We start from the raw sequence: 15,761 nt of genomic DNA, 5'->3' as shown, positions 1-15,761 counted from the left end.
TAAACAATTTGCTTTTTTGTTTTATTTTCTAACTTTTGAAAAATTCGCATTAAAAATGAGTAAAATATTTCTAAGAATTATATGCGTTTGAACGAATTATAAAGTCTGAAAATTGATTAAATTATTCAGTCAGTAGATTGCGTCAAAAAAAACTTGCATATTTAAAACTTTTGACTAAAATGAAGAAGACAAACATGTCTAAAACTAAAAAGTTATATTTTCCTGGTATACATTAATTATTTTGTTTAAATCTTCAACTCAAACATTTTTTTAAAACATTCTCTCTAATATGAACTCAACTTGTCTAGGCACTTGGGGATCACTTCAAGGATTGTGTGATGAAACTTAATCAGACCAAAATAAATATTTACAATGCTAAATATTATTGAATAATTGGACCATCCATTTGATTATACACTGATCTACACTTCTTTGTTGATAACCTTTCTTCTTTGTTATACACCTTTTAAGGTTATAAACCTTTGGTTGATAACCTTTCTACTTAGTTTAACTTGAATTTTACTTACACATTTTGACAAAATGGCAAACAGCTCTTAACTAATTTTGACAATTTGACTACACTTAAGTAAAAATAATTAAGAAAGCTTATAATAATAAATAATTGAATAAACTATTCATTTCAATTTAAACAATCCATTTTTTTTGTAATTTTTATACTGTTTTTATTATTTTGTAGTTTTAAAAGGCGTTTTGGACTAACAATCTAATTAACCAAGTCTACTTTAAGTTTTTAAACTTTTTCCAGTCTTCTTTTTAAACTTTTCTCCAGTCTTCTTTTTTAACTTTTTCAAACACTTTTTAAGATTTTAAGTCAGCACTGTCCTAATATATTTTGCACACTTAAAGTTTTCAAAAGTCTTAAATACAGTTTTTTTTTTGGTGTAATAAAAGTCAATGATAATAAACAAGTGGTAGAACACTTGACTTGCAATCAAAAAGTTTAAGGTTTAAATTGACCCTACATTTTTGGAAGTACCATAATCAGCCTGTTTTTCCGTGTTCAACTTGTTTTTACAAGTATTTCCTGATTAAAGTATTTTTTTTATTTTTAAACTCCATAACATGAAGCTTGTTCATGTTATGGAATCTTGTTCTCCCTACTTCTTTTTTCTTTTATTTACTCCATAATATTCATGTTAAGGAGTTTAAAATTGATAAAATAAAATTTAAAAAAAACCTTCTCTAACAGCCCTTTGGAGTTTTGAGAAGGTAAATTTATTTAAAATAAAAAACAAACAAAAATTAATCAGAGACGTTTCATGTGTTAAATCTGCATTTATTAAGATATATACACTCACACTTAAAAAAAAAAAAAATTGATTTTCCTATCCAAAAATTACTACAAAAATACAACTAAAATGTTCTATAAAATAAGTTATTTAAAAAAATTTCGATTTTAATTTAATAATTTGCAATTATTTTACTTTTCCTAAAGTTTAAATATAATTAAAATTGTAATGTAAAATATCTGATTTCTATTTTTGATGTTGCTTGAAATTATTTATTTCAATTTTATATATATTTTATATATATTTCAATATATATATAAAACTTATAAAAAGTACATAAAATATAATATATAAACTACATTTGTAAAAAGGAAACATAAATCCTACTTTTAATTATAAAAGTAATTAATTATCAATTTATTTGTAATATGTTTTTTTTTAATTGTAAAAAATACATACTTTGGACGAGTAAGTAAACTTATGGCATGGAGAATCTTGACATGGAACCAAGCTTCGAGCATGTATTGCCTTAAAAATTAATTATACAAAAATAAATCATAATTCAAACAAGTTTAAACACGATATTTAAACAAGATATGACTAAAAATTTTCTTTTAAATATTTTATCAACAGTTCTTTCATCAACAAATTTCTTTAGAATCTGCTGCCTACAGTTTGTAGCTATGGCTTTTTCATTAGAACTTATTTGCATAAATACATCATAAACTGTGACAAGAAACACTTCAGAATAAAATTATTATTGAAAAACATTTCTTTAAAAGGTTCTCTACCATTTTGCTTTAAAAGGTTCTCTACCATTTTGCTTCAAAAGGTTCTCTACCATTTTGCTTTAAAAGGTTTTCTACCATTTTGCTTTAAAAGGTTCTCTACCATTTTGCTTTAAAAGGTTCTCTACATGCTTCTCACAGATCAAGCTCACCTAATGAATTTTTTGATTTAGCAATAATAAAGAAGCCTAATTAAGATTTTGGTAAAGAATTTGGTAAGTCTGTTATATAAAATCTTTTGCAGTAAATCAAATTCTAGGCTTTTCTTTGTAACATTTATCTTGTGTGAAATTTTTAAGCATGTTTATAGCATATTTGAAAGTGTTGATCAACAATATTTCTACGTGAAGTTACAATATCTTTTAACGTAATAATAATATTTAAGCCCTAAGAAATATAATTGCTATTTGCTTGCAGCAATTGTGTGATTTAAAGAGTATAAAAAACATTTCTTGTTCATACACAGTATATTGCATGATGAATTTTCTATTGGTTAACTATTTGGCTAAATAATATTTTATATATAATAGGTCTAAAATTTAAAATGTCTATAGACATTTTTTTTTGTGCCACAAATGCTTGATTATCGAAGAACATCAAGAAACTAGTTTTTATCATTGCAAATTAAAAACAGCTTCTTCTTGCATTAACTGAATGCTTTTTCTTTTGTGTATCTGACAATTAGACTTTTGTGATACTGACAATGGTAAAATAAGGAAAATCAATTTACTACAAAAAATAAATTAAAAAGTTAAGTGGTTAGAATAAAAATCTGCATTTAAGAACAGTTTGATTAATGTCAATAACTTTAAATCATTCACTATATAATTATTCTCAATGATAAAGATTGATGATCTGAAATATACATGGAGAATGTAGTTAAAATATTACTTTTTTAAATTATTAATTTTAAGTTTTCAAAAGCTCTTAATTTATTATTGCTAAATTGAATTAAATATAAAAATCTTATAACTATTTAGTAACAAAATAAATATATAAACTGAAATAAAAAAAATGGAAGTCTTTCCTCTGATGTAGTTTTCATAACAGTTGATGGTGCTTCTGTTATAGAAAAATAATGAAATACTTATCCTGCTTAACATCAAATTTGTTTTGCACATGTAATACATTTAAGGATACTTCTATATTATGAGTATATCATATTCTTTTTTTTCTTCTTTCATTTCTATCACCAAAGTCCTGAGTGACTTCTATTACAGACTTTTAAAAAAAGGCAATTAAATGGTAGTATAGAAAAACCTACTTTTGAATCAAGGGCCCATCCATATACAGTGGTATTAGGAAAGACCAACAAAAATAAAATAATAACAAAAAAGTTATAAATATCTTTAATCATTGAAGATATTTATAACTTTTATTATTGTTTTTTTTTTTGGTGTCATTTCTTATATCTTCCTGTCTCAATATTGAATAATGGCAAATATGTAATGTAACTCCTAACTTTATACACAGAAATACAAACTAACTTTTTAAATTAGTTTGTTTTTGCTTTATGAAACATTCATGATACACAAAATTGTCTTAAATGAAATTGATAGGTTGTTAAAAGATGTTTGCAACAATAACTTTCAATTAGAACGGAAAATTTTTTTTTTAGTGCAGACTTTAGACAAATACTGTTGTGTTATACAAAAGTTTGTATTTACTGTAAATATCTGAGTACATGAAGATGTACATGATGATGGAGGAGGATGATGATGCACATGATACATGATAATGAATGAGGATAGTGATACACATGATGATGGAAGAAGATGATGATGTACATGATACATGATAATGAATGAGGATGATGATATAAATGATGATGGAGAAGGAAAATGATGGAGGATGATGATGATGTGCATGATACATGATAATTGATGAGGATGATGATATACATGATGGATGAGAATGATGATGTATATGATAATAGAGGAGGATGATGATGTACATGATGATGGAGCAGGATGATGATGTACTGGAAAATGGGTAGGAAGAATTTTCCTTATGGCTACTAAAACTTGGTAGTGGAACAAATTGTGTCAAAGAGAAAAATTCTTTTAAAGGATCTATTGATATACCACATAAGCAGTGATTTAAGTGCTGATCAAATTAAGGCTGACAATCATAATGAAAGAACAGCCAACCTCTTATAGGTGTCTCCTCATTGTTTAAAATTGAAAATTAATTGTGTAATTTTGTTATTTAGAAATTATGAGTACGCTAGGCTATGCAATGACATTGGAAAGTTTGCACTTTTCAAAATAATTATATTGATGCAATGGTTTTAACAAGCGTTTCTGGTGGTAAACAGATGTTTTTAACTCAAACTCAGTTGATTCTAATTTTTCTTTTGTTCTAAAACATCGTAATTTTTCAATTCACTGTCTGATTTCGGATCCACTGTCCAATTGGCATATTTAATGACAATCAATAAAAGTCAAAGTTAAATGTTTGATAAATTTTATGTATATCTTAAAAAGCCATATTTCTTTAATGACCAACGATATATTGAGTGTTCAAAGGGCTCTTTTCTGATGATAAAATGATAAATACTCATTTTTTAATTCAATAACTAATAATGAAAAAATGATATGAAAAGTTGGACACTAGCTTTTCTCATACAAAAAGCCATGTGCTGTGGCTTATGCGGCAATGGTGTAGTGGTAGAGTGCTTGTTTCATAAGCAAGAAGTTCCGAATTTAATTCCCATCACATCCCTGGTAGTTCTGCGCTCAAATTGATTTCTGCTTATTTGTTAAGGTTCTTGTTTTGGAGTTATAGGATTGAAAGTGGGTTATAACCATAATTAAAATAGCCTCTTCAACTGTAGTGGCCTTCTCCACCTTGAAGAGGTGAATTAACATTAAAAAAAATAATAAAAATAAAAACACAGTGAATGATTTTGTGTAAATAAATCATTAATAAAAACAGCATATAAATGTAAATAAAATGTGACTGTTAAAAAAAAACAAGTTAAAACATTTAATAAAAATTTTAATAATAAAATAAAATTCTGATATAAATCTTTTTTTTTCTTTTTGTTTTTTACACAATTAAAAAATCACCTGGCATTGAGTAAACATATAAGGATGCTTTTTATCAAGAGTTTGTTCAGGTTTTAACCATTGTAATGCACTGGCAGTTGAAGACGTGTGGTATTTTATTGTTATTGTAAACTCTGAACCACTGTGACAATAGAAACATAAATTATAGTTTAATAGTTGACATATAAGATTTATCATATAATATTTTACCTACATTTAAACTACATTTGACCTTCATTTATATTATTTACCTGCATTTAACCTACATTCAACTTATTCCCACATCAACCATTTAACAAAATATTTTTGCATCAGATATAAGAACAAGTACTTCTTCATCTGATGAAAATAAGTATTATTTAACAACCAGACAATTGTCTTGCTTTAACTTATTTTTGTGACAATATTTTAAAACATGCTGTTCTCCTATGGTGATGAACAAAGGTTTTTTCATAAAATCAAAGTTTTTTCTGATACTACTGTGTGCAGGAGTTCTTTTTGCAATAAACCATGTTGTCATGGAGATGCAAAACATAGGGGTTGTATTGAAATTTTATTTTCTGCAAATATTTAGAGACCATATTTGAATTTTGGAATTATTTATATTTGTAAATGATTATTGTAAAAAATTCTTTATTTATTTGTCCTTGCAACAGATTCAAAACTTTTGTTTCAATCATACATTTAATCAATTTTTAAAATATCTAAAATGATATCTTTGATAATTATTTCAAATCAAAATATTGGTTATATTGAGATTTATTTTGTCTTCTTTTAAATTAGACAGAATAAACTTTAGATATTAAGTAATCTATTCTAATAATCTAGGTTATTATATAAAAAAAAAATCCTTACCAAGTCAAAATCATAAAACTATTCAACTTTTTAAATAAAATAGTGACAAATAAGAATAGTTTATATAAAAACTATGGTTATTAAATTTAGCCCTGCACTAACCAAAATTTTGATTCACCCTCCCCTTCTTAAGATTATATCTATAAAATTTTTTTTGAAAATTATTAGAAAAAATAAATGTATATATGTCATATGTAAATAAATGTATAACGCCAATTCACAGAAAAATGAGTTGACCACAAATTCAGGGATATGATGGAGATCAAACTCAGTTACAAACCATTCTATCACTACATTAAGTAATTAAAAAAAAAATTAGCTTACATTTTAGTTGATGGAATGGTGATTTCAAGAGGTTCACCAAATGGTGCAATGCAAGGCAATACATTAAAAGGTACAGCATCTTCATTATATAAAACAGTTTCAATGTTCAATTGACTTGTGTCAAGAATCTAAAAACATAAACAACTTTAGTTGAAGTGAGCAATATCAATAAAAATTATATTAACAAATTGGCTGTACCAATTTGTTAATATAATTTTTACTTTTTCTTTAGTTTTTTCTATTAAAATATAATTTTAATTTTTTCTATTAAAATATAATTTTAGTTTTTTCTATTAAAATATAATTTTAATTTTAAGGCATACTTCAAGTGAAAAACCATATTTAGTTCAATAATAATTTAGTAAATGTTGCAGTTAAGTAAAATATTTAAATAAAAATTAATAATAATGTAAAAATTTAGGAAGCCTTATGTAACTTATGATAACAAATTTTAAAAAACAAAAGCCATTTTAATATTTATTATTAAATATTTTAATATTCAATATTAAATAATTTTTTAAAAACAAAAAGTTTTATAAATTTTTTATAAGTTTATTACTTGATGATAATTAAACAATGAAACTATAATTTACATTTTAATTTTTAAATTGCAGCGGTTCTCTTTATTTCTTCTCAGAATAAATTCTTTAACTATCACTTAAAAACAGTGCGAAATTTCCAATACAATTTGTGAACAGTATTTTATGAAATTAAGCATAAACATAACAGTATGAATGACATTAACTTTCTAAACTTGTATGGTTGTTACATACAACAAAAATAAATAAAAAAATGTTTGAAAAAAAGTTTATTAAAACGAAAAAAAATTTCAGATTTTCCACTATTTATCATTTATTTTAACCATTAGTTTAATGATTAAACAATTAATGATTTAATGATCGTTTATTAAACAATTGTTTTGTTTAATAATAATTGTAATGTAACAATTTATGTTTTTAAACCTTTTTTGTAATTTTTGCATATTTTTTTACGCTTTTTTCTTTTGCATAACAAGTATTTTTCTTTCAAGGAGTTTCATACATTTTTAAATGTACATTTTTCTTTTGCATAACAAGTATTTTTCTTTCAAGGAGTATACATTTTAAAATGTACATTTTTACTCTATCCTTTAGTAAAAAGAAATTTTTGCATTTTTTTAATTCAACAAGAATACTGAAACTGGCATTTTTATTATTTTTATTAGGCATTTAATAGGTTCTGTATTAAAAACTTTTGTCTCATCAGTTAAAATTCTTGTAATTCGAATTCCTATAATTATAAAGATCATTTAAATCGAACAAATTCTTTGGTCTATTCAGAGTTTAATATTTAGAATTGAACTCTTATTATTCAAAAACTCTTGTTTCTCAAGACTCCTTGAGAATATAAATTACATAGGTTCAAGTGTATATATCATGTGAAGTATGTTTCCAAAACAATTTATTTTTGTTCCCAAATGCTCTATGATTAAATTTGTTACTAGTTAGAGTAAAAATTTAGTCTATTTATAATTAACTTTAAAAAATACTTAATTTTTTTTAAATTAGTGTTTAGCATTTACAAAATCGTTCAATACAACACTCAAACAAAAACAATATTTTACTCACTAACTTTATTATTATTATCAATTTTTTTTTTAAACATTCTTGCTTCCAACAAAGCTGCAAGCAACCACTAATTAGAGTTGGAAGTTACAGGAAGAGAAAAGATGAAGATTGTAAAGCAAGACTTGATTGACAGATTGACAGAAGATTGACAGATTGATGATTGACAGATTGATGACAGATTGACAGAAGACAAGATTGTAGAACAATTGACAGACGACTTAAAGGATTGCAAATTATATGAATCAGGAAAGCAAGATGAAGGAAGCGAATTCCAAAGGACTGATGTTTGAGGAAAAAAACTAGACAAATAAGAGTTTTTGGAGCATTTAGGAACAGTCACAGAGAAAGGATGACACTTAATTGAATGACAAGTAACACAAAAATGAATTTTAGTAGATGGCACAAGAGACAATAGCTCTTTAGAGCAGTGCCTGTTATAGTATTTGTAGAAAAGAGAAAGAGAAGCAAAATTATGACGATAACCGTTATGTGATAACGGTTGGAGGTTGGCTGTTAGAGCAGGTCCAACTATGTTTACAATGCGTTTTTGCACCTTGTCTAAAAGAGAAAGGGCATCATTAGAAGATCCGCCCCAGATATGGCAACAGTATTCCATACAAGGCCGGATTTGAGATTTATAGAGAATAGAATCCGAAGTAAGTGCAAAAATTAAAAAACGGAAAAAATTATATTATATTGGGATTGCCTAAAAACACCTTTACCTTAGATTTGGCTTAAAAATACCTTCTGTACCTTAGAATTGACTTAAAAACACCTTCTTTATCTTAGAGTTGGCTTAAAAACACCTTCTTTACCATAGAGTTGACTTAAAAACACCTTCTGTACTTTAGAGTTAGATTAGAAGGTTAAAATTTTCACTGAAACCTACTTGGACATAATGATAATGATTTTACTTTTCCACAATTTTTTTCAAAAAAATTTGAATAAATTCTTATGAAACCAACACATCAATTACTTGATTACAAAGAGAAAAGATTTTTACAACATATTTGCCTGTACTAGAACTTCAATAAACAATGCAATGTAAAGAGGCATTCAAGTGTTAATCACTTCTTGTGTAATCCTTTGTAGCGAGGGCAATTTTAAATTGTCTTACCCACGCGAAAAAGCTTATTTTCAACATATAGTTAGTAATTTTAAGAATATAGATGGCTTTATTTTTTCTTAGAAAGACAGTCAATTCATAAGATTTGATCTCTTCTTTGTAATGACATTATTTTCAATGAAATACACTGTAATTATCATAACTTTAGGTTCATCCAATCACATTCAACTTTTTAAAAAAACTATCTAATGATATTTTTCAAAAGCGAAAATTTTTTTTTCTAAATTAATTTGTTAAAATTTGGAATAACATTTTTAGCTAAATAAATTTGTTCTTTAGAGTGATATTGACATTATTAAAAAAAAAAAAAAAAAGTAAAAAGATCAAACTTGAATTTGAGAAATTTTGACCACTTCAAATTTGATTTCCCAACATCGAAAAATCAATATGTTAGGACTTAGCTAAAAATTTTGTATTAATTTCTAATTTTATTTTTTTAACTATTTTTTGTCATATTTTAAAATATTTTTTTTACTTTTTTCATATTTTAAATAGCATGCATTGAGGACTTAATAAAGTTGGTAACCTATATAAATATTATTTTGATAACTAAATTTGTAAAGTAATAACAAAAAAAAAATTGAAATAAAAATTATTTTGGAATATTTTGGACTATCTTTAAAACACCAAAATTCAACAAATTTTATTAAATGAAAGGAAGTTATAAAAATAACAGTTTTAAAACAAATATTGGCAATAAAAATATATATTAAAAAAATATTGACAGTTATTGTTTTTAGTATAATTCAGTAATCATTGTTTTTTGCTTTATATAAAAAATAAAAAATAAAAAGTTATTTTTCATAGAAATTACTAAATAAAAAAAAGATAGCTACATTATTATCTTGACCTGACCTATTTTATTAGTTACATTTTTGTAATTGTACAGTTGTACACCCTTCATTTGTTAAGCATGTACAACAAATTTAAATGCTTATATTCAACAATACATTTTTATTATCTTATCTTTTTTTGCATAAATGACCGCAACTTTTAAGTTTTACTACCTAGTGGTAATAATTCTTTAAACACTAAGGTTAACTAATGCTCTATTGATTTCTTTTGCAGCACTGAATAAACTTTTTGGATATCTTCGGTCTTGATACAGTCTTTTTTTTGCATAAGTGACTCTTAGTGTCTTGCTCTAGATGTCTTCTTCTACAGCTTTTAATAGTAAATGACCAGGCCCCCAACCCCAGCTAAAAATGAAACTCTTTGCAAACTCGGCCCCGGCAAAATTATAAGATTTAAAAGAGGTTGATAGCTGGAGCTAGGAAAAATTTATAATACTTAATATATAATAATTTAATGCTTACATTTACTATTTATTAAATACTGGCATACATTTATATATTTTTATTCTCTAATTTATTTCCAACAAGATTGCAAGCAACCGCTATTAAGTTATGAGTTACTTTAAAATAGAGAATAAGTTAGGAAATGAATAACTGAAGACTTAAAAAGTTGTAAGTTGTATAAAAAGAGAAAACATGAAGTTGGGTAAGAGTTTTAAGGTTTTTTTGATGTGCAAAGAAAAAAACTGGATTAATAAAAGTTTTTTTAGCATGAAGGGACAGATACAGTAAAAGGATGCAGAATAGAATTCCATCATAGTCTTAAAAAAGTGTTCTGGAGAGCACTTTTTTAAGACTATGATGTAAATCTATTCTGGAGCACAAACTGTAGAAGTCTTTAATTGAGAATTCACTTTAGCATTGATATCTAGAGTGATGTTTAACAATGGGTTAGTCTGTTTAACTGTCAGGAAGAGTATGGCCATTATATTCAAGAGTCAAATTAAAGTAAGAATTCTTTGCAAATAACTCTGCTTTATTCTGGGGAGAAGTAAAAGGATCAGACCCATGAATTAGAGATTAAATGGTAAACTTACTTTAGTTAATGACATTGTTGAAGACTAACCAAAAGTTTCAAGAACCTAACATCTGAGATAAGATACAAGATTTAGTAAAATGAGAATAACAGAGCTTAACATCAGACAGGACATTTTTACATTGGCTTCCAGCAATAATAAAATGAAATTTGTTCTTAAGAAAGATGTTCTAGTAAAAAAGATGAAAAAAATGATTGTTTAATAAACCAACTAGTCAAGATGGTGAAAAATGTAGAGTAGAATGAGGCTTGACTCAAAATTGAAGTGAAGGAATAAAAGCTTCCAAACTTTTATTCTTGAAGGAATAAAAGCTTCCACTTAAACAGATGCACTTAATGCATAGATATTATGAATATAAACATTTATGTTTGCTATTTATTTAGATATTGGCATACAATATCCTTTCATTGTTATATAAACTTTAGTATTTATATGGTATAGTATTTGCCAAAAGAGAAGATGATTAGATGGATGTGTAGTGTGACTAGTAAGACAAGATTAGATAAAACGTGGTGGTGTGACTCTAGTAAGAATCTTAGATTAGATAAAACGTATCGAACGTTTGTTAGAAAAAATTAAAGTAATTTAGGTATCAGCATGTAGAGAGTTAGCAGCTTCAGTAGAAAATGGTAGTGGTAGAAGTAAGAAAACTTGAAGAGAGTGCCTTACATTTTTTATGAATGAGCTTTAGCTAAGAAAAAAAAATGCTTTAGATTGTTTATATTAGAGAAACAGCATTAAAGAGGAAGGCTAAAGCCTGATGATGATGATGATGGTGATGATGATCATCATCATCATAATGATGATCAAGATCATCATAATGATGATGATCATCATCATAATGATGATGATTTTGATCATCATAATGATGATGATCATCATCATTATGATGATGATCATCATCATTATGATGATCAAAATCATCATCATTATGATGATGATCATCATCATTATGATGATCAAAATCATCATCATTATGATGATCAAAATCATCATCATTATGATGATGATCATCATTATGATAATCATGATCATCATTATGATGATGATCATCATCATCATTATGATGATGATCATCATCATCATTATGATGATGATCATCATCATCATTATGATGATGATCATCATCATCATTATGATGATGATCATGATCATCAGGCTTTATTCAATTCATTCATTATGATGATGATCATCATCATTATGATGATCAAAATCATCATCATTATGATGATGATCATCATCATTATGATGATCATGATCATCATTATGATGATGATCATCATCATTATGATGATGATCATCATCATTATGATGATGATCATGATCATCAGGCTTTAGCCTTCCTTGACAATCATGATCATGATGATGATGATAATAACGATGATTATGATGATCATGTTGATCATAATGATATTTATATATGCATATGAATTTTGAATAAAAAAAATATACTTTAGGATGTATAAATATTTATGCAGCCCCGGTCACAAACGCGACCCCGGCTATATTTTATCAAACTCCGCCCCGGTCAAATATCAACCCCAGTCACTTACTAGCTATTAAAATACTTTTTATTTTCTAATACTTTTAATTTTTTTGAAGAAGTTCTTAATTTTTTTTAAGAGGTTCTTTGATTTCTTCAAAAAAAAAAGCTATGGTAAAAGAACAAAACATTTTTCGAAGCCATTTTTATTTATGATAAAAAAAGAATCATATCATTAATTTATTAAATCCTAAGAAAACTTAAACTAAAGATAAAAAAATTACTTTATATATCAAAACAAATTTATTACATAAAATATTTTTTTATTATGAAACTCTTACTAGTTTAGTGCGTTCATCTTTGAGACAAATGAACCTTTGAACAGCAAGACATGTTAACTTCTGTAATTCAAAATCAACATGAATACTCCAGTCAAGGTGAGTAACTTGAAAAGAATCAATGTTTGATAAACTACATGGGTCTGAATTAATCATTGCTTTTATTAAACTGAACAAAGAAATAAAAAACAGTACTTAAAATATAGGTAATTGTACAAATGATATCTATTTTAACAAAATCAAATCAAGTAATTTGCATGATAGTATCATCAAACCTGGCTACATACTTACAAATAGTATTAGTGTTGCAAATGCTTCGCCTTGTCTAAAGATCAAACGCCTTAAGAACCTTGGCATTAGCATCGTTGTTAACTTTTGATTTTAAAATCTTTTAAGTTTTTAAACAAGTTTTGCAAATATGTTTTTTCATTTAAACGAAGCTTGTTATTATTAGTTTCATATAAACTATTTATTCTTTGAATATTGATATTTTATTGTAATTAATAAACTTACTTATTAATAAACTTATTAATAATTGATACATACTTTATTATAATATGATATAATAAATAAAACAAATAACAATCACAAATAATAATTAAAATATGTAGATAATAGTAAAATAACTTAAGTACTGAGGTTGTTCTTCAAAAATTTCAGTGCATATTTGCACAAAATGAAACATTTTAATTAGTTTGCCCCCTTTTTCTTTTCAAGTGCATTTTCAACGAGAACGAGTTTATAATGCCTAGAAATGGGATGACTCTGATTAGGACTCCAGGCAGCATGGCATATGTATATAATTTTTTTTTTTACATGCTAACAGTTGTAAATCATTGACAAAAAATAAGTGACCAAGAACACTCAACAAAAAAAAGTCACGTAGTCTTGAACAAATTCTTTTACACTTTTAAAATTTTGATTTTTGTTTTGTCTTGATAAATTTAAAAAGAAAATTAAAAAAAAAACTTCTTCATTTCATTACTAAAAATATTTTTTATATCATAATATAAATATCACAATATAAATAAATTATTTAAAGAAGATTTTTTGAAAATTATGTTCAAACAGTTTAAACTCTTTTATTTTTTTACAGAAGTTAATTAATCAATAATAATAAAAAAAAGATGCCCCATTATAGTATACAAATATAAGCTCACTGTCTAGTAACAGTATATTATATAAATAAATATCTACAAATTCCAAATATAATAAAATAGCTTTTAGAATTGAATCTGTCATTTCAAAAAGGGCACAAGTCACACTTTTTTCGAATTTCACTTTTTAATGCCATTTTATTTATTTAAGTGTTTTACATATTCCCTTTGAAGGAGAAACATTTTCATATGCTAGTCAACATTAAATGCAACGGAAAATTAAAGTCTGTTCGAAAATGGCACAAGTCCCGGACTTATGCCTTTTTCAAGTGAAACGAAGTGCAACTGAAGTGACGTAATCTCACTTTATTTGTTACAAAAATGGAAAATTGCGAGCTTGCTGAATAGATCTACAAAAAGAGTGTCTTGTTTAAGGAACAGTGGAAATTAAAAACACGAAAAAATAAAAAAAGCCAAAATTTCTAGAGAAGCTTATAAAAACCACAAAGAAAATGATGTGACACCAAGGCAAACGGGTGCTTCTTGCAGGTTAGTTTTTTGTTTTATAATTTAGAATATAGACTATATTCATTCTCAAATTTCTGCTTATTTACTCATGTTTTACCACTAATAATTAGAAGTAAAACATCTTGATATATATAATATTATATCAACAATTTTATTTATTTACAGATGTAATTCAAAGTGTATGGAGCTTGTATCTAAAGATGTTATAGAAAGTACAATTCAGTTTGTTAACAAACTTGATAGTAAAAATGCCTAAGACACATACATGCGGTCATCGATTGAAAAGAAGGAAATAGAAAGAAGACAGCTTAGATCTGAAGAACCTAAGAAAAAAGAATTTTCTTTTATTTATCACACTAAGATAGAAGGTGTGATAAAAAAAGTATGCAAGAAAGCTTTTTGCAGTATGCATGGAATTTCTATGAAACAAGTTAGACGTTTATGCATTTTCTTAAAAAAAATGAGCAGCCTTTAGATCACAGAGCTAAATCTCAGGGTTCACGATGCACGATGCATTATCTGGAGATACATTAACAAAAGTATGTGAGCATATCGAATCATTTCCTGTTAAATATGTGCACTACTATAGTAAAGATGCATCATCTTATTATTTGGATGAAAAACTCAATGTGAAAATTGTGCACATGTTATTCGAACAAAAATATCCAGATCATCCTGTTAAATATAAGTTTTACCTTAAATATTTTCAAGAAAATTTTAGTTTATTGTTTGGTAGAAAGCAAATAGATGTCTGTGGACTGTACAAAGAGTTAAAAATTAAACTAAAAAACCCACACCTTAATGACAATGCAAAAAGAGTCTATCAAGCAGATATTGAGATCCACAAATGACAAGCAAACAAATTTTACAAAAAAATGCAAAAACAATCCAAATGTGTATGGGATTACATTTGATTTTATGCAAAATTTCCCACTTCCACATATCCTTGTCCAGGAAATATTTTATCTACGTCAACTATGGCTGTATCAGTTTTGCATATATGATTTTAAATAGGTGTTATGTTGCTTTTTTATAATAAATAAAACTCTAAAAACTTATGTATGATTTTTTTTTTATCTTTTATATTTAGTTTCTTTAGCATCATAGACTTTTTATCTAAAAAAGTTATTTTTGTGGATCCTGAAAAGTGTGAATAAATAGACTTGTGTCCTTTTCGAAATGACAGGTTCAGTTGTAACATCTTTCAGGATAACCAGTAGAATAGCTGGATTAGTAAGGTAACAAAATACACACAAATATTGCATCTGCTTTAAATAATGTCAATAATTTATGAACCATCATTCATAATTTGATATAACTTAACCAAATAATGTTTTCAAGTCTAATATTGACTTTAAAAAAATCAATACCATTATTTATAGAAACCATATATTTTATTTACATATATTTTTATGGCGGCTATA

At 26.0% G+C, this 15,761-nt stretch overlaps 1 protein-coding gene across 1 annotated transcript in view; it reads right to left on the bottom strand.

The window, feature by feature from the left end:
• LOC100211539 (leukotriene A-4 hydrolase) overlaps nucleotides 1-12,902 on the bottom strand; it is a 32,249-nt gene extending 19,347 nt beyond the window's left edge. Inside the window, exons 1-4 of the mRNA XM_065810830.1 lie at nucleotides 12,716-12,902; nucleotides 6,268-6,395; nucleotides 5,110-5,230; nucleotides 1,710-1,778 (exon numbers count right to left, since the gene is read on the bottom strand). Of these exons, the coding sequence (XP_065666902.1) occupies nucleotides 1,710-1,778; nucleotides 5,110-5,230; nucleotides 6,268-6,395; nucleotides 12,716-12,868 (471 nt within the window). The 5' untranslated portion in view covers nucleotides 12,869-12,902. The remainder of the gene's footprint in view (nucleotides 1-1,709; nucleotides 1,779-5,109; nucleotides 5,231-6,267; nucleotides 6,396-12,715) is intronic.
• Between the last annotated feature and the right edge of the window lie 2,859 nt (nucleotides 12,903-15,761).

The sequence above is a fragment of the Hydra vulgaris genome, chromosome 11 (genome assembly GCF_038396675.1).
Source record: "Hydra vulgaris chromosome 11, alternate assembly HydraT2T_AEP".
Taxonomy (NCBI): Eukaryota; Metazoa; Cnidaria; class Hydrozoa; order Anthoathecata; family Hydridae; genus Hydra; species Hydra vulgaris.
Note: the sequence above shows the minus strand (reverse complement) of the source record. Positions and strands in the feature narration are given on the sequence as shown.